A 20,348-nucleotide genomic window follows, 5' to 3' on the forward strand; every position below is an offset into this window, starting at 1 on the left:
CTACCTTCATATCATTTGCAAATGTTCTAACAAAGCCATCAATTCCATCATCCAAATCATTGACACATAATATAAAAAGAACCAGTCCCAACATTGACACCTGTAGAACAACACTAGTCACCAGCAGCCAGTCAAAAAGGTTCCATTTATTCCCACTCTTTGCCTCCTGCCAATCAGCCACTGCTTTATCCATGCTAGAATCTTTCCTGTAATACTATGGGCATGTAGCCTCATGTGTGGCACCTTGTCAAAGGCCTTCTGAAAATTTTAGTATACAATATCAACTAATTTCCCTTTGTCTATACTGCTTATTATTTCTTCAACACTCATTTAAACCCCACCGTGCAGCCTGAATAAACCTCCCTGCTAGGATATTAGTCCCCCTCCAGTTCAGGTGCAAATTGTCCCTTTTGTACAGGTCCCAACTTCCCCTGAAGCAGAGACCAATCCCAAAATCTTCTGTCCTCCCTCCTACTCCAACTTCTTAGACACATACAAAGCTGTATAATCTTCTTAGTTCTGCCTTCATCAACACATGGCATGGGTGGCCATCCTGAGATCACAACCCTGCCTATCCTTACATCTAACTCCCTGAACCTCCTATGCAGAACCTCATCACTCATCCTAACCATGTCCCACGCCTTCTGACTGTTCACCCTCCCACAAACATGCTGACGACTTGATCTGAAATATCCTGGACTTTGGCACCCGGGAGGCAACATACCATCCAGGAATCTCGTTGTCCACCGAAACGCCTGTCTGTTCCTCTAACGAATCCCCTATCACCACAGCTTGCTTCTTTTCCCTCTTCCCTTCCAAGGCCCAGAGCCAGAATCAATGCCAGAGACCCGACCACTGACTTTTCTCTGTTAGGTCAATCCCTCCCAACAGTATTCAAAGTGATATACCAGTTGTTGAGGGCGATGGCCACAGGGGTACTCTGCACTGGCTCCTTAACCCCTTTCTCCTTCCTGTCACTGTTTACTGTGTCCTACACCTTGGGTCTGAAATGTAAAATAAATAGTTAAACTAAAAATAAGTGCAAAAAACAAATAATATAGAAAAATGAGTTAGTCTTCTTGCATTCAATCTCCATTTCGGAATTGGATGACGGAGGGGAAGAAGCTGTCCTGAATCACTGAGTGTCTGCCTTCAGGTTTCTGGACCTCCTTTCTGACAGTAACAATGTCCCGGGTGATGAGGGTCCTTAATATTGGATGTCATCTTTCTAAGGCACCACCTGAGGCTAGTACTAAAGATGGAGGTAATTTTACAACTTTCTGTAGCTTCTTTCGGTCCTGTACAATACCACCCCCATACCAGACAGTGAAACACTCTATTAGGATGCTCTCCACGGGGCATCTGTAGAAGCTTGAGTGTTTTAAGTGACAACCACCAAATCTCCCCAAACTCCTAAAGAATACAGTATAGCCACTGTCTTGTCTTCTTTATAGCTACATCGATATGTTGGGACCAGGTTAGATCCTTAGAGCTCTTGACATCTAGGAAGTTGAAATAGCTTATTCTCTCCACTTCTGATCCTTCTGTGAGGATTGGTTCATGTTCCCTCATCTTACCATTCCTTAAGTCCACAGTCAGCTCTTTGGTCTTACTGATGTTGAACGCAAGGTTGTTGCTCTGACGCTGCTCAACTAGCTGGCATATCTTGCTCCATTACACCCTCTAATCTCCATCTTAGATTCTACTAACAATGTCGTTAGTAGACCAGTGATAGTAGATACAATGGTTGCATCAGCAGCAAATCATCAAGAACACAGTATATACAGAAGGTGACCAAAAAGGGTCAGTAACATGAAGGATTCCATCGACCCTGCTGATGGATTATTTGTCCCACTCCCATTAAAAAATAATTACTTTCCTCAAGCAGTTACACCTCCAGCCACTAACCTCTCTTCCACAACCCCGACCACCACTGCTTTATTGTCCCTGCCAGTCCCTTTGTGTACAGACATTCCTGTGCCTAGCGTCACTTTATGGATATATAATCAATCTATGCATACAAGCTATCTTGTGTATATTGTTTTATTATTATTGTATTCTTTAACTTGTGGTTTTAGTGTTACTTAGGAGCCAGAGAAACAATTATTTCATTTTCCTTTACACTTGTGTACTGGAAATGACATTAAATAATTAAGAACCATGAATCATTATGTAGCATAATTTGCTAAGTAGAGCCTATTGAATACTTGTGCTCACGGTGATTAGTTCCTAGTTCAAATAAACATGGTCATCTGAACAGTGGGTGGTTTTGGCCAGGATGTCAAATTACATCATTTAAACAGATGAGGCTAATTACTTAATATCTTGAAGATACCTCACTCAACAATTTCTGCACTAAGAGCTTAGATAATATGTCTGCTCACAAGTCTAAAGACAGTATGCTATTGCTAAGTTAAACTGGCAAAGCATTTCCTGTTTGGGTTTCCTCTGCACCAAACATGTCTTCAGGCTCTGGCCAAGATGGTATTAGGTTTAACCAAGAACACTGGTGTTGCCCAATGGACAGTGTCTATACTTCAATATCTCAGTTAAGCTCCCTGTATAATTAAAGACTGCAACCATCTCAGACATTCTCCCTTCTCACCCCTCCCACAGGGCAGAACATATAAAGAGAAGCATAACGCTCAAGGACAGCTTGTTACGACTATTGAATGGTTCCCTAGCATGATGAGATGGGCTCTTGACCTTACCTCATTATGGCCTTGCAGTTTACTGTCTGTCTGCAATGTACTCTGTAACTGCACCCATTGTTTTACTTGGATTACCTCAATACACCATTGTGATGAATTGATCTAAACGAATGGTATAAAAGATTTTCACTGTGCCTTAGTACATGACAATAATAGATCTATTTGCATGAGAATCACTATTATCATGGGTAGCATCAGACAAGTACTTCAGGAAAATACAACACATTGAAGGGACCTGTCTTGCAAGGCTAACATGAGATGAGTGAATAAGAAATGTGATTGTAAATTGCACTATATTGCAACATCCCCAGGCTGTCATTTCCCCTCAAATGATACTTCTATTAAAGATCCAGTGGAAGCAAGAATGGTAGATTCTTGTAACTATTTATATTAATTATCTGCAGTGATTAGCAAAACACTGAGTAACTGAAGAATCAATGATCAACAACAAAATATTTTAGCCCGTTGTGTAAAGTACACAGCAGGACAACTGAGACATTCTTTCAAACTCAAAACTACTGTACAATTATCCACCATTGTTTCATTTAGTTGTAAGTTAAAAGTTCAAGGAAATACCAGACTACCAGCTGGTGGAGCACAGAAGTATTTCTATTCCAAAAAAACTGAAACTTTATTGTTACTTATACTGGAATCTTTACAATTAATGGTAATAAAAAACCAGAAAGTGTAAACATATAAATCTGTCATCCGAACGTGGTCAGTCACATTTTAAGATGTGGCTCCTCAAAATAAATTGCACTTCAGGCCTTTGAAAATGCAAGGTTTCAGCTTAAAATGTCTTCCCAAACTGTAAGTTTTTAATGAATGTGCACACATTTTAAGGATGACAGCATTTCTTCATCAGAAGTTACACCTTCAAGTCAGTGTCTGTATGGATCATTCATGATTGACATCAGTCCACCTTTATTATGTCTTAGAATGACAATGTGTGTATTCCATAGCTGCACAGAATATGGTATTTGTAAATAAACTATTCTTTAGTGGGAAGCAGTTTTTAAAAAGAAATCTCAGTTTAATACTAATTAAAATCACCATCTAGCCTCCCTGATGTATGCATACTGTATTTTTACTAAATGAAAATATTACTTAATACTAATCTATGAAATTTTAGATAATAGGAATCAATCTAGTCTCAAATTGAATAGCCCACATACTAAATTTGTTCTAAAATAAATACATTTCTATTATTTATTAAGCAGTATTACAATTTCACCTTTCAGAGATGAACAAGTGGAAAAAGATGATTCATACCCAATTTTCAATGCTGACAACCTGAAGACTGAGTTTTCATGTGGAAGTTATGCACACGACTGGCTTCTTTCATCCTTCTTTTGAAAAAATAGAGTGGTGCTCTTATTGTGGCAAACCAAACTACATACAAGCTTGTCAGAGACAAATCCATAACCACTGACTTCCAAGCCTAAGTAGACATCATGCAAGATGACTGTTATGGACTCGGCAATGCTGAACAGGGTTGTTGCAGAGGGAGAATCCAAGGACAATCTTATTTTCTCAATAATCAGAAAAATGCTTTCCAGTCAGAAACACTGTAAAGAGGGCTAGCATCTTCATCAATGATGCAGTACAGCATAAGATTTAAAATTACTTATGTTGGAAATCTGAAATAAAACCAGAAAATATTAGAAACATTCGGGTCAGGTAGCACCCATGGAAGGAGAAACAGTTAAAAACATTAGATTGAATGGAATCTGAAGGGTCTTGGTGACCTGTAGCATTAACTTGGCTTTGACTGCTGAATGTTTCCAGCATTTTCTGTTTCTAAGTTTTATTTGTAAAAGCAGCAGTATGGTCCTCAACCCCTGGAAATAATGGATTTAGTTAAAAAAAAAAGATCCACCACACAAGGAGAAAGGGGGAAGAAAACACAGTGGTTTTGTATGCATTTTAATAGTCTTTACCAATTGGTACATTAAGATTTTAATATGCAGAAAACATGAATAAATCTTGTTTTACACAGTTTGATAGCAACAAATCTTACTGTAAAACACACAGCAGTATATACATTCCTTAACTGATTGCTTGTACTGTGTCAATAGCTCAATTATCTTCTCACAGTCCTGGTACTTGTAATTGCACCCTTCTGCTTGTAAAATTACTTCTTGCCATAGTGTCAGTGATGAGTACAACGTCTACTTGGAGGTTCACTACTGGTCTTCAGGAACACCTTAGGAACACTGAGGGAAAAGGCAGGACTAGAAAGCAGCCAATCACATGATACAGTGGGAATGGCAAAGGTCAATTAACAGCCAGTAAATTAGCTGACAAAACAGAGTCTGAAGGGTTAAAAATGGCTTCAGTGGGAATGGCCATTTAAGAAGAGTCTGAACCAGGCAATTCACAAAAAGAGGAAGAGGCAAACAGGAGAAGCAGGATACTGACAGTAGACTGGGCTTGGTGACTCTATAACCAAGCTTTCAAAACTACAGTGCTCCATAGCCCCTTACACTTGCTAGCTACTAGGTTTGTTTAGTGCCTTGGACATAGCATTGGTCACACCATACACGGCTGAAGAAAGCAGGACGGTTTTTCTTTTGTTATATTAAAGTGCAAGATGCTGTACAAGTTCTTATTCAACTTCAGTGAAGGCTAAATCAATCTAGATGGTTTCAACCAGTCTATATTCAAGCGATTTATATTAAAGCAAACCATGATTTGGAATGGGGCACACAGGTAGTTAAGGGCTAATTTCTGGAATGTGTACTGAGTTAAAGATGCTCTTGCTTTATTATTTTCCATTACCAAGTGAAAACATGGGTTATTCCATTTTAGAACAGTTTCCTCTTTATAAGAAATGTTTCCTATGTACATATTTTTGGAACAAAAAGGAAAAGAAAAAGTAATTTTGGTCAAGACAGGTTTTGTATTGAAAAATTCTACTCGCTCTGAAATGGAATGAACTGTAATTCACAGGTAAGAAACATATAATAATATTACAGGTCAAAAATAAACGAAGATTGACCAAGTTTTATCACCTGTTCAGATAATATTTTAACCATTTCTTAAATTAAAATTGTTGCAAAAACTTTAAACTGAGCTCCAACTACAGTTTCAAGTTCTTCACAGCACCACCATGGATTATTAACGTACCATTGAATCTTTATTTTTGATATACTTGATAGCATTCACTCATTGCAGAATAGTCAACAGGAGTGCCATTCTAGGTCAAGTTTTGACAAAAAAGTGCTTTAACAAAAATTACCAGCAAAAAATCTTGAAATATGACTGGATTTTTTGACTATTACATAACTCTGGTGCCATAAACTGCCAGTATGTTGTTTGGTTGAACAGACTTTGCTTTCATTGTAAGGTGCCAGGAGAGATAGCGACCATAAGTAGACTCTGTCCATTAAGATCAATGCAAGAGTAAGTTCAAGTTCTGAAAGCAAAGAAGCTTCTTAACCAAGTCCAGAAACTTAGAAGAATATTATAAATTGACATTTGTATATTTTCAACACAGGAAAGGGAAAAACGTTGGGAGTTTATTCAACAATTTTGCCTTAGTAGGCAGTTATGTGCACTTTTGTTACAATAACTAATAAAGAATGCAATCTTACTTAAATACCAGAGCTGAAATCTATTTTTCCAGGAGATATTTCATTAAGCATATATTATAGAATGTCTGTAACTGAAATAACACACTTCAGCTCTCAATGTTTAGGAGGAGACAATATGGGAAGTACATAGCTGTAACAAACAGGTACAAAAGTGCCGAAAATATGAATTCAACTCCAGTCGGGTAACTATGTTTTTTTTTTGCAGGTAATAGTTGCAGCTGCCCAAATTACCAACTTCCAGATTCTTTTGAAGACATCTTTCCAGACAGCACAACCAAACCAGTAGCAGATTGGGTTCTAGTTATCCTTTGCTTGCCATTAGCTGGTTGATAAAGACCTAGCAATATATAACTGCTGCTAGTGCTATAACTTTGCTGCACCAATGTATCATAGATTTGTAGGAAAGAGTGAGCCACAAAGGCCAGAATGAAAGCAGAATTACACAGATGAACAGAGCAACTTGCTTGTCAAGGCCAACTTCATTAGAATTTTGATTGGCAACTGGAAACTTAACCCAATGCAGCTCTAAATTACCATACTGCATTCATTACTACAAGTTTAAAACATTACACGTGATGCACTGCATGTAATTTACAGCAGCTACTGTGAATTACTGCTAATGAGCACATTGTTCTTCCCAAAATCGATGTTTACAGATTCACAATGCTGGAATTATCTGGCTCTTTTACTGTTACTGCTATTGAACTATGTAAGTTACAATGGCAGGTGGCCACAAAATTCACAAAACATCACTGCACACTCTCCAGAATGAACAAGAAATTGCATTGATTGGACACGACAAAGCAGAATTTGATGCAATTCCCAGTGCTGATATGGCATTTTAAGTTACACTTTTCCCCCTCCTTGCGACACTGGCTCCTTCATAGGCTACACTTAGGCAAAATCCAGGAGAAAAGTCCAGTTTATCCACAGATACTTTATAAATTTTTCATGGAAAATTTAGGGGCAGGGAGACAGGCAAACTGGTGGTGTTCACCATGATTTTTGCATGTATAAACCAAAAACAAATACGTTTCCAAAATGAATTCACTGACCATCTTGTAAACTGGGCTATTGCTTAAAGTCAAGCTATTTTAAGATAGCACGGTGCATATTTTACTATAAAAAAAAGCACAAAAGGCCTTTTAATGATTTGTTATTCAAAAGCACCGTTTAAGTGATTGATGCTGCTAATAGCCTTCTACAAAGCATATTTTTACACCATTATGTCCTGGAAAGTTAAGTCTTTTAAATATTTCAAGTTGTAGAGTACATCCTTCATTAAATAAGTGTCCTCTGCTTCAAGCAGGGTGTGTTGATAGGATTAGGCACAAGGTTTTCATATGTTTTAAATAAAACACAGCTTTAAAACAAATTGCAATAGTTACTACAAAATTTCACTTCTGCATGTTTTTCCCCCTAGACATTTACAAAAAAAATGTTCAGTTTAAAACAAAAAAAGCATCCTAGTTAAAAGCATGGTATATTTAGTGGCTTTTTAATGGGATGAATATTTGTCACTAAATTATCTTTTTAAAACATATGAACACAATGTGTCTATTATGGAAAATGGTGCTACAGAGCTCATCATTAGAAGCAACAATTTTTTAAAAGCAAGTTAGGTATTCACACAAATTTTTTTTCAGTTTTAAAGCTTATGTACTGTCCAACCAAATCTAGTAAGTTAACAATGTGCACCAAAATAAATTTGTCAGTGCTCAAATGCAGTATAGTCTGAACTGGTTAATGTAATCCTTGGATAGCAGTCACCCAAGATTCTCAAAATAGTTACCATGTAACCATCCATGTAACCATAAGGCAGTTACCTTTCTGTAGGGGCCAAATGTTTGAAGGAGTTTTCTTCAGCGAACACCAGTCAGACCTTGTGATCAGTGTTACTATATTTCAAGGTTGGAAGATGGCACAAGGGCTTAGAGACAAATGGTCTCATTTATTAATTAGTGAAACCCAAATTTAACATGCAATTATTTGTGTATGTTAATCTCAACAAGAGTGGGAGATCTAACAATAGTCTTCAGAATTTACCCATTGTTATTTAGAGTTTACTGGATATTGGTTTGAACTTACGCAAAGTTAATAGAATGGTAGACAATTTATGAACAACACACCTACACACTCATTAAATAAGCCCTAGTACCACACAAAGTGATTCAAGGATTACAGAATCAGCACATTTGGTGTGCTTCAGACGTAAATGACAATGAAATTAAAGACCATTTCCAATGACTGAGAACATCACTGCTGATTTAATTTCAGAATCATTTTCAGTGCCCTACTTATCCAATCAACTTCTGCTTTCCAGGTCTAATATGACCAATGCTAGCCCTTGTTCTTTACCTATGGTACTTCTAGACAACGTATGTAATTTACAGTATACAATTCGGATTCACCATGCATGAATACTTTTGTGTAACATTTAATAGCTCAATCTACATCCAGAATAATTTACATTAAAGGACAATAGTTATTAAACAGAGCTGGATGGGTAACCATGGTAATTGAGTGCATCTGGAGGGGTAGGATTTTGGGTGGTGAGGCCAGGGAAAAGGAGGGAAAGGAGAAAAAAACCAGAAGATCAATTCTATCAGCGGCACTCCCAGACCTTTACCGTTTGATCTACACTTCCAGTGACAACAAATGGACCCGTCTTGTGGAAATCTGTGGAAGAAATTGACAATAAGATAGAAGTGACAAAAATATCAAGAATTTGATGTAATATTTTATCTCCTCATACCTGAGACACACCCAACCATAAAATCAGCACATTTTATCCAGAGGTGTGACAGCAAATAGACTAGATGGACAATTGTATACAGCTTTGATTGATTCAAGTATAATTTTGTACCTTTTGTATTCTAGCTTCTCTGAAATAAATATCAACATTACTTCCATTATTTTGATTGGTATTTGTACTAATATTGATTTTTAATTATGTCTTATGGTCTATAGAGGGGGGGAAAGGATCACTCGATGGGCCAAATGGCCTAATTCTGCTCTTATGTCTTATGATCTTAATTCAGCTCAAAACTTGTGAATTTATACTCTGTATCTCTATATTTACTAAATTCTTAACATTTACAAGTAATACTCTCTCTTGAGTCCAAGGAGTGGTTTTACAATTGCTCTTCTCAATTTGGTTTGCTCCCAATTTTCCCCACTCACTGGCCTATGATGGGATTGCTTTAAGTCTTCAATTATTTCAAATTTCATAATTAACTCTGATATTTCATTGTGTTGTGCAATTCAATTTTCCATGAAAGGGGAAAAATAAAACTCAACTTGAATATTTCACCTCCAAGAGGACTGCAGCCTCACTGTGGTTTGGAGGCTCAATGACATGAAGAGCTACGTTGGTTGGAGTCAGGGCTTTATGTTTTGGTTCTTCGTAGAGATAGCCATACTAAATAGGTCCAAGACTAAGAATGGTCCACTGGTTCTCCAGGTTCAGGGGTTCAGCTCAGGGCTAACAACCGTGACTGGTAAAAAAAAATTGTTACATAAATGACAATGAAGAGTTCTTCTACACCTGATTGTAATGGTATTCCTGAGTCTCCAACTGGAAGCTGCATGACTGACAGTAGTGAAACCCAAGATGAAGCTAATGTCACAAAGTAGTCCTAAATACCGCCAAAGATGGAGGACCTTCATTGCTGCCCTAAACGTCAACGGTATAATGGGCAGTAAGTTGAATATTTAAAATTTTGTAACATACAATGCCTGGATGAATTATTGAAATGAAACAATAATCCTGAAAATACCAACGTGCAGATACAGATTGAGTACACCTTATCTGAAATTCCCAAATCTGAAAACCTCCAAAATCCAAATCTTTGAGCGCTAACATGACATCACAAATGAAAAATTCCACAAGGCACTTGGAAGGTTCTCAGGTGATGCAAACATCACTGAGCACCACAGACAGTTGAGAAATGACTTCACATATGAGCAGACGTTAATGAAAAATAGAAAAACACTGCATAAAGTGAAAAATAATCTCGACCATGTTCTGAAAAAGTGGATTCATCAGCGTCAGAGTAAACGTATGGTGCTTAATGGTATGCTGATCATGAAACAAGCAAAGACCTATCACAATTGTTTTTAAAGGTAATTGTTACATGCACAAAATTATTAAAAATATAAAACTAGACCCTGTGGACAGGGAAGCTGTTTGAAATAGATGGTGGATATGAAGCCAACCACAATGCTGTAACCTGGGAACAGATGTGGCGAGGATGGTTTTAAACTGACAGTCTGTGGAGGACTCAGTTCCATCATCTCAGACTATGCTCCAACTGCAGACTGTTCACTCTATGAGCCTTGCACCAGCTTTACATAAGCTGTATATGTAATATAAATGAATTTTGTATTTATAGACTTGGGGCCCCATCCCTAAGGTATCTCAAAATATAGACACAATTATTCCAAAATCTGAAGAAATCCAAAACACCTCTGATTCCAAGCATTTCAGATAAGAGATGTACTAACAATAAATGATTAGCACAATGGATGAAAACATTACTTATCCAAAAAAACTGATTAAAATGAGCAAAAAAAGCAACTTGCAAAATTAAATTTGAATATGAAGTAACAGTGAAAATCTAAATCTTTATGTGCCTCTATGAAAACTTGAAGTAGGTGTTAAATCTCAAGCATACTTAAAAGTTCTGGTAAGAAGTAGATGATATCATCCATTGGTAATAGTTCCACCCTATCTATAATCCAGCAATCTTCATGCAACAATGAATGGTGTTAATTTGAGGCTTGCATTCACATGTAAGTATATTTCTCACAACCAAGACTTGCAGGAGAAACTGAGTAGACAGATATCAAATACTAAATTTGCTCACTGAGGAAAGATTTCAAAAACAAACTGAGCAGCTGGGTAGGAAAAGTAGTAATATTTTGTTTGGATTCAAGAACGTATTGAAAGATTGATCCAACAAATTCAGTAAATGTTGTCAGATCTTTGCAGCTCTCCACAGGTGTGCTTGGGTCCACTGGGAAGTACATGTTTGACCCATTATCATTTAGATACCCAAATTACTTGCTTCAACACTCAAATGTTTGGCAACAAATGTAATTGATGCTGCTATCCTAACAAGTGGTTAATATATCCAGAGACACAAGAAACTGCAGATGCTGAAATCTAGAGCAACAATGGGCTGGAGGACAATTCTCTTCTCTCTCTCCACCTTCCCCAAATATTCATTTTTCACATGGAACAGCATTTATTGCCCTTCCCTAAGCACCTCTGGGCAGTGTTTATAAAACGGAGTGGCTTTAGGTCACATGTAAGCCAGACCAGACCAGACAGATTTCCTCCCCCTGAAGCACATTGGTGAATGGGTGTTTACAAAAGAACTTCAATATATTGCTCCTCTATACATAGGGAAGACAAACACACTTTTTAGAAACATCGAAAACCTACAGCACAATACAGGCCCTTCAGCCCACAAAGCTGTGCCAAACATGTCCTAACCTTAGAAAGGACCTAGGGTTACCCATAGCTCTCCATTTTTGAGCTTCATGCATCTGTCCAGGAGTCTCTTAAAAAACCCTATCGTATCCGCCTCCATCACTGTCGCCAGCAGCCTATTCCACGCACTCACCACCACTCTCTGTGTAAAAAACTTACCCCTGATATCTCCTCTGAACCTACTTCCAAGCACCTTAAAACTGTGCCTTCTCATGCTAGCCATTTCAGCCCTGGGAAGAAGTCTCTGGTTAGCTACATGATTAATGCCTCTCATCATCTTATATACCTCTCATCCTCTGTCACTCCATGGAAAAACGAACAAGTTCACTCAACCTATTCTCATAAGCCATGCTCCCCAATCCAGGCAACATCCTTGTAAATCTCCTCTATGATTTCCACATCTTTCCAGTAATGAGATGACCAGAACCGAGCACAGTACTCCAAGTGGGGTCTGACCAGGGTCCTATATAGCTGTAACATTACCTCTTAGCTCATAAACTCAATCCCATGACTGATGAAGGCCAATGCACCATATGCTTTCTTAACCACAGAATCAACTTGCTCAGAAGCTTTGAGTGTCTAATGGACTCGGAACTCAAGATCCCTCTGATCCTCTACACTGCCAAGAATATTAATACTGTATTCTGCCATCATATTTGACCTACCAAAATGAACCATCTCACTTATCTGGGTTGAACTCCATCTGCCACTTTTCAGACCCTTTTTGCATCCTATCAATGTCCCGTTGTAACCTCTGATAGCCTTCCACACTATCCACAACAACCCCAACCTTTGCGCCATCAGCAAATTTACTAATCCATCCCTCCACTTCCTCATCCAGATCATTTATAAAAATCACGAAAAGTAGGGGTCCTAAAATAGATCCCTGAGGCACACCACTGGTCACCGACCTCCATGTAGGATATGACCTGTCTACAATCACTCTTTGCCTTCTGTGGGCAAGCCTGTTCTGGACCCCCAAAGTGATGTCCCCTTAGATCCCATGCTTCCTTACTTTCTCAATAAGCCTTGCATGGGGTAACTTGTCAAAAGCCTTGCTGAAATCTATATACACCATATCTACTGCTCTATCTTCAATGTGTTTAGTCACATCCTCAAAAAAGTTCAAATCAGGCTTGTAAGGCACAACCTGCATTTCACAGAGTATTGTTTTAAAAAGTATGGAGGCAGAATGCATTTTATCCTACTGTTTTAACAAAAATAATGGCTTCCTCTTCCACCTTACATTTGTCCCAACCACTAACCTTACCTAGTGCAGCTGTATGTAGGATCTTTATCATTCTGCCTCTCAGCCTAGATCTCTTTTTGCCCTTTTGGAAAAATCTGTATCAATTTCCCAGTTTCTCTACTCTTCCCCATAGTTAGTCAGTTACTTCCTGTTTTCTGACTCAATTTTTCTATTTGTGAATGGCTTCCTTCTGCAAAGCACCTTAGAGAAATGCTTCTGACCTATATGCTACTGATTGCTTTTAGCTGGAAACAACATTTCTGTAATCAATATAGTTTGTATTCTTGGACAACATCCACACCAGTACTTCCAAGAAGTCTTTTTTTTTCATAATCATGCTTCCCTTACATTATACTTGGTTCTCAATCTTGTATTCCCCACGTTTCTGCTCTGAACCTTCTTCTCCCCCAGAGCAGTAGGGTTACCCTGCCTCCACCTTTCCTTTAACCAGTTTGCACAATGAAGCCTTTTGATGTATTGCTGCCCCCAGAAACACCTTCCTCTCCTCTCTCAGCACGCTGAATTGATTGCTACCCTTGTGATTCTTTTTGATTCTGAAACCTATCTTCACCAATATCCAATCAGCTTTAAAGCAGAAGTAGAGAAACATTACTAATTTTTGAAAAAATTCAATATATCCTGCACTATTCTCACTCATCACTTCCCAATCACTCAAAAGCTAGATGCAATTTATAGTGGTCAATTAACTTAACAACTGACAGGTCTTTGGTATACATCAAGAAGCCAGAGTCCTGATGTCACAGGAAGAATGTGCAAGCACTATACACACATCTAATGCCAAAGACCAGTCTCCAACAGACCCAAGTCTCTTCTAGACTAATCCAAGTATATTAAAATAATTGATTTTTTTCCTAAATATTTTATACAAAAAAGGTTGCATTTCAAAAGCTTTTATTAATATACAAACACTGAAGTAACAAGCAAAAACAATGCAGTAATATTCTCTAATCATTTCAGAAAATCTTATTATGCCATGAAAACTAACCAAAGGCTTCTAAATTATACATACCAAGAGAGGTAACAAAGTGTTCATGTGCATTCAGGGTCTTCATGCACCGTTTGTTCTTGTAATCCCAGACTCTAATAGTTTTGTCATCGGCACAGCTCACAATAAACTTTCCTCCAGGATGAAACAGGGTACCACGTACCCAGTTATCATGGCCAACCTATGTTTAATAGAAACATCATTAGATGATTTACCACTTTGAAATCTACCAACACACTGCTAGGACTATCTCTTATGAATGACCATAGACTAAAAATCTGTTGATACACAAAAGGAGGATTTATATCTTATTCCATTTGTGATTTTTTTAACCTTTTGAACTGGAGGTAGTGTGCACCATTTACTTTAAAAGTAATGTAACTTAAACTTTTCTAATATGAACTTATGATCATAATTGCGCTGTTCAAGAAAGCATCCTAAGATATGTGAAACTAATAAAAATTCAATAAAAATGAAGCTAATCACAGGTTATTCAACAAGGATGAAAATAGAATACCAAAAGAAACCAAACAGATCCTGAACTTACCTGCTAACTATATATAAATATTTCAATGAAAAGATTATGTATTTTAACTGATGACATCTACTCACCAGTGTCATAAGGCACATTCCAATGCTAATATCCCACATCTTAATTGTCTTGTCTCTGGATCCTGACAGGAGGAAAGGTCCAGGCTTGCCACTCTTTTTAGTCTAGAAATGGTAGGAATTGAAGGTGTTACAGAAAGCAAAATGTCTTATTAGTTCAACAATATATTTGCAAAATTATATTACTGGCCAAATTTACTTTTCAGATGACCTTACTTACACCAAGGATAAATACTTTCTATTTGTCATATTAGGCAAGGTTAAGTAGTCAACTGAATGGCATGCCTTCATAGTTGAGGACAACTGTCTTTCAATGTTATCTGCAAATTTGAAGATGACTGACAAGACAAATAGGGATCATCTAGTGCTGAGGAATCTAGGTGGTGATCCAGGGCTACTGAACTGAGCCCAATTAGTGTTTTGTTATTTGCACTTTCATTTTTTGCTGTTGAATGGTTTCAAAATGTAACAGGCTCTCAAGTTCATATTAACTAAATGTATATAGGGACATGTATTATTTGCAGTTTTTTGTTTTAATCCATATGTTTGCACAGCTATTAATGATCACATTTGTGCTTAGCAAAACATATATACAAGTCTCCTTACAAAGTGTATACTGCAGGTAATCCTTGTGTTAAGAAATGAGAGTTGAGGGGGGTTGAGCATTTCTGAAAGAACTGTCCATATTTATGGAACACAAATCTGTGTTGTCTGCACATGCATCAAGAAACATGATGCAACTATATTGTGTTGGTTTATTTACTTCCCACTCAAAAACACTGAAATTTAATTTTATTTCATTTCTCAAAATTTTGAGTGCCGATTGTGAATTCTGTAAGGTTAAAGTTCTGTTACCCAAATGGTAGTATTGTGAGGGTTACTTGTAAAGTCAAGGCAAAAATGTTCACGAGAAAAAGAACAAGTTCTTAAAAGCTTAAAAAAATTATAGTCTTTTTAAAAATAGCAAGCAAAGTTCTACAATACACAAGATTATCAGCTTCATGGAGAATATCTGCATTCCTTTAACAACTGTAATTTTCAATCAAAGCCATCAGTTTGGCTAAACGGCTGATCCAAATGCTTATACTTTACCAAACTGCTGCTCTCTCTGCAAGTTACCCTCTGAAGCATTTGAAATACATTTCCTAAATACTGCATAGCCATTCATTTATTGTCACTAAAATTCTGAAACTTCTAATTTTACTATACCGTGGAAGTTCTGTTGCCTTTATAACCACGGTACTTGAAGTGGACGACATTCCCAAATTCAATAAGGAATGGGAAATAAAATTAGTTTTTCTACTGAGTCCTACATCCCATGAATCAAACAAGTAGGGCATGAAACTATATATTATTATAACAATGACCAACCCCTCCCCCCGAAACTATTAACCCAGGCAGAAAATAACAGCTTACATAAATGTGAAATTTAACTCGCAAAAACAAACAAAAATCTAAAATTAACTTCTTATACATACCCTAAATGGAAGAAGCAATTCAGCTAACAATGTGAAAGGGTGATACCCACAGTGGGAGTCATAACATATTCATTGACAGGAATAAAATGCACAGAGCAATCAGATGCACAACTATAAAAAGGATCTCAATTGAATTACTCTCGAATCCTTTGTGAATCAAATCCTATTGCATATCAACTTGATTTTGTTTGCAATTCTAGAATGGGGAAATTAAAACATTATTTGATTCTGATTTTTTAGAAGCAAAACAGCAAACTTCATATCTTAATTAGATTTTACACAAAGAGTGCTTCAAAACGAGCATACAGAGGGGTATGAAGGAGCATTAAATTAAGAATGCAGTGAGAGAGGTTAAAAGAACAAGATCTCTGTAGCTGAATATACGGTTCTGATAGTATGTTGTGTATAAGTGGGCTTGCTTGGGAGTCCAGACTCAAAAGAAACACTGGGGTGGGGAGGTGGGGAAGGTGAGTGTGGTCAATTTTTACTGAACATTGCATGTAATATATTACAGGCATATTTTTTTCTCAGATCAATACAAAAATTGGTAATCAATGCTAAAAACAGGTTTTATTATACATTCACCATTGCTAGACATGTGGTGATATAATTCTCAAAATGTAGTCTCCTTATTGTAAGATTTTCATATTAATACCAAAGATACTGTGAAAGCACAAGTACTCTGCACTAGATCAAGTTCTCCCACAAAGAGCCAAGGGTTACCATTTATAGAAATTTCAACATAGCAAAATGTCCTGGTGCTTTATTTCAGCATTCAGAACAGAAAATGTGTCATCTAGAAAAAAGAACTGAGTAAATGTTTGCTTTTGAGATTAAAACCAAGGTCTTTGGGTGTATTTAAGGCAGAGCTTGATAGGTTCTTGATTGGACATGACATCAAAGGTTACGGGGAGAAGGCCAGGAAGTGGGGCTGGGGGGGGGGGGGGGGAAGGATCAGCCATGATTGAATGGCAGAACAGACTCAGTGGGCCAAATGGTCTAATTCTGCTTCTATGTCTTAATGATCTTCAAGGAGGATGCAGAGGTAGAGATAATGAAATGTTTGTATAAGAAATTCTAGACCTCAGCCTTGGCACCAGGAAGAACAGCCATTGGATGAGGAGCAAACAAGTTCATGACAGAAATATAACAGAAACTTTTACGTTGAAGGAGCTTAAAAAAATGGACAGAGCTGAATTCATGGATTAACTTGAAAACAAAGATAAGACTTTTAAAAATACACATCCAATGAGGAACTGACACAAGTTAAGCTAGCAAGGGTGATTTATAAATAGAAAAGTGCAAGTTTTGGACGTCTACACGTTTGTTGTGGTTTGGTGGCTTTTGTCCCTAAATGACCCAGAGAGCTATGTTTTATGCTTTGGCTGTTGGTTGGATCACCCATGCCAAACAGGTCAAATGGTAGAGGCCTGACTAAGAGTAGTCTACCAGTTCAGCTCAGGGCTAACAACCCTGACTGGCCAAACAATACTGTTACAGAAACAGCAATAAAGAATCCTTCTACATCTGTGTGCGATGGTATACTGGCCAAGGACAGACCTGGCAGACCTTCATTGCTGCCCTAAATGCCAGCAGGTGTAATGGGAAGTACACATTTAGAGTAAAATAAAGAAAGCCAGTTCCAAACACACTGAAATAGCCAAAGTGATAAAGTCATAGATGAAACCTTCTGCAGCTGATAACCGGAGGCAAGCAAGAATCTTTCTGATGGCACAGATGCATGGACACATCAGCAGCTATGACAGCTAAATTCAAATAGTCTGGCACAGTTTCACCATTAGGGTGTGAGTTGAATCACTGGCTGATGGAGAGATTGTGATGGAACTTCAGTATTCCCAATGCTTAGGTGGGAATACTTCCATGATCTATACTCAGTAAGCAATTGGAGAAATTGAGAGGCCAATAGCAATGGACCTTGATGCTGCTAGCATTCTAGTGGAAAATTAAGCTGTGAATTCAAATTATGTTGCTGAAAAAATGGGAAATATAGGAGTGCACAGTATTTTTCTCAGTGAAAAGAAATAAAACCTAGAGGGCATAAGGGGAGAGGATTTCAAAAGGGACCTGATGGGCACTTAATGCAGAGAGTGATAGGTATATGAAATGAGTTGTCTGAGTAAGTGGTTTAGGCAGATACATCAATAGAAAAGTATTATGAAAATATAGGCCAAAACTCAGGCACATGGAATTAATTTAGATGGGCTTCATGACCAGCATGGCTAAGTTGGGCCAAAAGAAACGGGTTCTATGCTGTATTACACTATGATTCTATGATGTGGGCGAATCATTCAATGGCAAAGTCTCCTGGCTTTGACACCTCAGATTCAGGTTCAATGCCAATCCTTAAATTACAACCAATATATTAAGGAAGCAATTTTATTAATTATTGAGAAAAATAATCAGTTACCAGCAAAAGAAAATCATCCTTTAGACATTTCCTCAGGGGCATTCTACTGATATTCAACCTTGGGAAACTCCTTTGTCAATCAACCTTCTGAAATTATGGCCAGAAGAACCACTGGGGAAATTTGCAACATTTAAGTGCCTCCACACACTCATTAAAAAACTATTAAGAATACTAAGGTAGACGTTAATCAGAAAATGAGGCACAAATCAACAGCATTTCAATTACATAATCATGATTTCATTAACAAAACTTAAAAATTCAAATTCTGTTAAAAGCTATTTTAAATATTCAAAAGTTTATTATGCTATAAGGTTCATATTACTAAGCAGATCAAATATGGCCAGCTTCCCATATTAAATAATGAAAACTAGAATGAGCAATCAAAATTTGATATTTTCATATGTTGTAGTTTTTAAAGACTGCACTACTCTCCAAATTTTCCAATTGTTGTTGTGGGAAGCTCAAGGAAGCTTTTTATTGTGTCTAGGCTTAATCATACAAGAAGATTTACTTCAGTGTTGGAGGTCATTAGCTGTCAATCACACTGACCTTTGATTACCTTTGGGCAAAACAGCATGTAACTGCATTCAAATGGCTTAACAAAACAGTAGTGTCAAAAGGATCTGATGGAGAAGACCTTTCACAAAAAGCCTATTAATTTTGGGTTGATTTCATTAACACTTATCATTTAACACTGATCAATCAAATAAAGAAACAACCTGAGAGTAACCTTCTGCTGCATTGAATGAGTTTCAATTCTGCTAAGAATTGATTTGGGAGGATAATTAAATTTTCAGAGTTCAACGCAAACTGATAGTAGCCAAACAGTATAAAGACAGACTAGCATAGGTGTCAGGTGAGAATGTTAAACTGATGCATACCTTATACTATACTGGACCAAAATGGCAGGATGTGTTCGCATTAACAACACAAACTGAATCAACACTGGGTCATTATGTATAAAAACATACATTATGGACACGACTACTTTGTCAAGAACCCAAGTGTAAACCCTTGCCTTCAGCAATGCTGTGCCATGCAGCATCAAGAATTTGGCCCAAATGTCTGCCCTCTACTGGTGTCCTCAAAGCAATGAGTCACCTGCATCCCAGGGTTGAAAGACTATCATTGGCTGGTGTTGTGCATACTGAGGAGTGTGTCCAACCACACAGCACTGAGATATGTGACTTGGGGCTGTGCTATGGCAGGCATGTTTTGGACAGCAGTTGGTCTTATTCGGAGACCATCTGGATCCTACAGCTTCTTTCATTTGTTGGATGTGGTGAAAGTTACTGTCACCTCTTGTGTTACATTGCTCCATAGCCCAAATATTTTCCCTTGCACTGTCCTCAAAACATGAAGCTATCTCTAGGCAGGTGAGAACTGTATAGTCATACAAAGAGGGTAGAGAGCACATGAACATCTATCATCACATCAAATAGAAGATGACAAGAGAAAACGGCAAGGGGCTGGAAAGCTTGCCTTGCAGCAGCTTGGAGGACAAGGCAACCTCAAAAGGACTAAAAATAGTCAGAGGGCAGAAGTTCATGCCAAGCTCCCTGTACAAGAGTGCACAGTGCATGTACCCTTAGTTAAGCACTTGGGGTGCCATTGCAGGGCTCTAGTGTATCTGCCTTATGTACCATTTGCCTGGGAGTTAGTCTGAAGATCCAATGTGGTTGACGAGGGAAGTCAAAGAAATCATAAAAGCAAAAAAAAAGGGGCATATAAAATAGCAGAAATTAGTGGGAGTTAGAGGATTGGGAAGCTTTTA

General features: G+C 37.7%; 1 protein-coding gene across 3 annotated transcripts in view; it reads right to left on the bottom strand.

Moving 5' to 3' along the window:
• Window positions 1-4,621: 4,621 nt before the first annotated feature.
• The window catches only part of LOC132396076 (lissencephaly-1 homolog), a 105,699-nt gene continuing 89,972 nt past the window's right edge, over window positions 4,622-20,348 (bottom strand). For all 3 annotated transcript variants that reach the window (XM_059973458.1, XM_059973460.1, XM_059973459.1), the window contains 3 exons: window positions 14,672-14,773; window positions 14,084-14,240; window positions 4,622-8,986 (listed from right to left, as the gene is read on the bottom strand). In XM_059973458.1, the coding sequence (XP_059829441.1) occupies window positions 8,913-8,986; window positions 14,084-14,240; window positions 14,672-14,773 (333 nt within the window). In that variant the 3' untranslated portion in view covers window positions 4,622-8,912. The remainder of the gene's footprint in view (window positions 8,987-14,083; window positions 14,241-14,671; window positions 14,774-20,348) is intronic.

The sequence above is a fragment of the Hypanus sabinus genome, chromosome 6 (assembly GCF_030144855.1).
Source record: "Hypanus sabinus isolate sHypSab1 chromosome 6, sHypSab1.hap1, whole genome shotgun sequence".
Classification (NCBI taxonomy): Eukaryota; Metazoa; Chordata; class Chondrichthyes; order Myliobatiformes; family Dasyatidae; genus Hypanus; species Hypanus sabinus.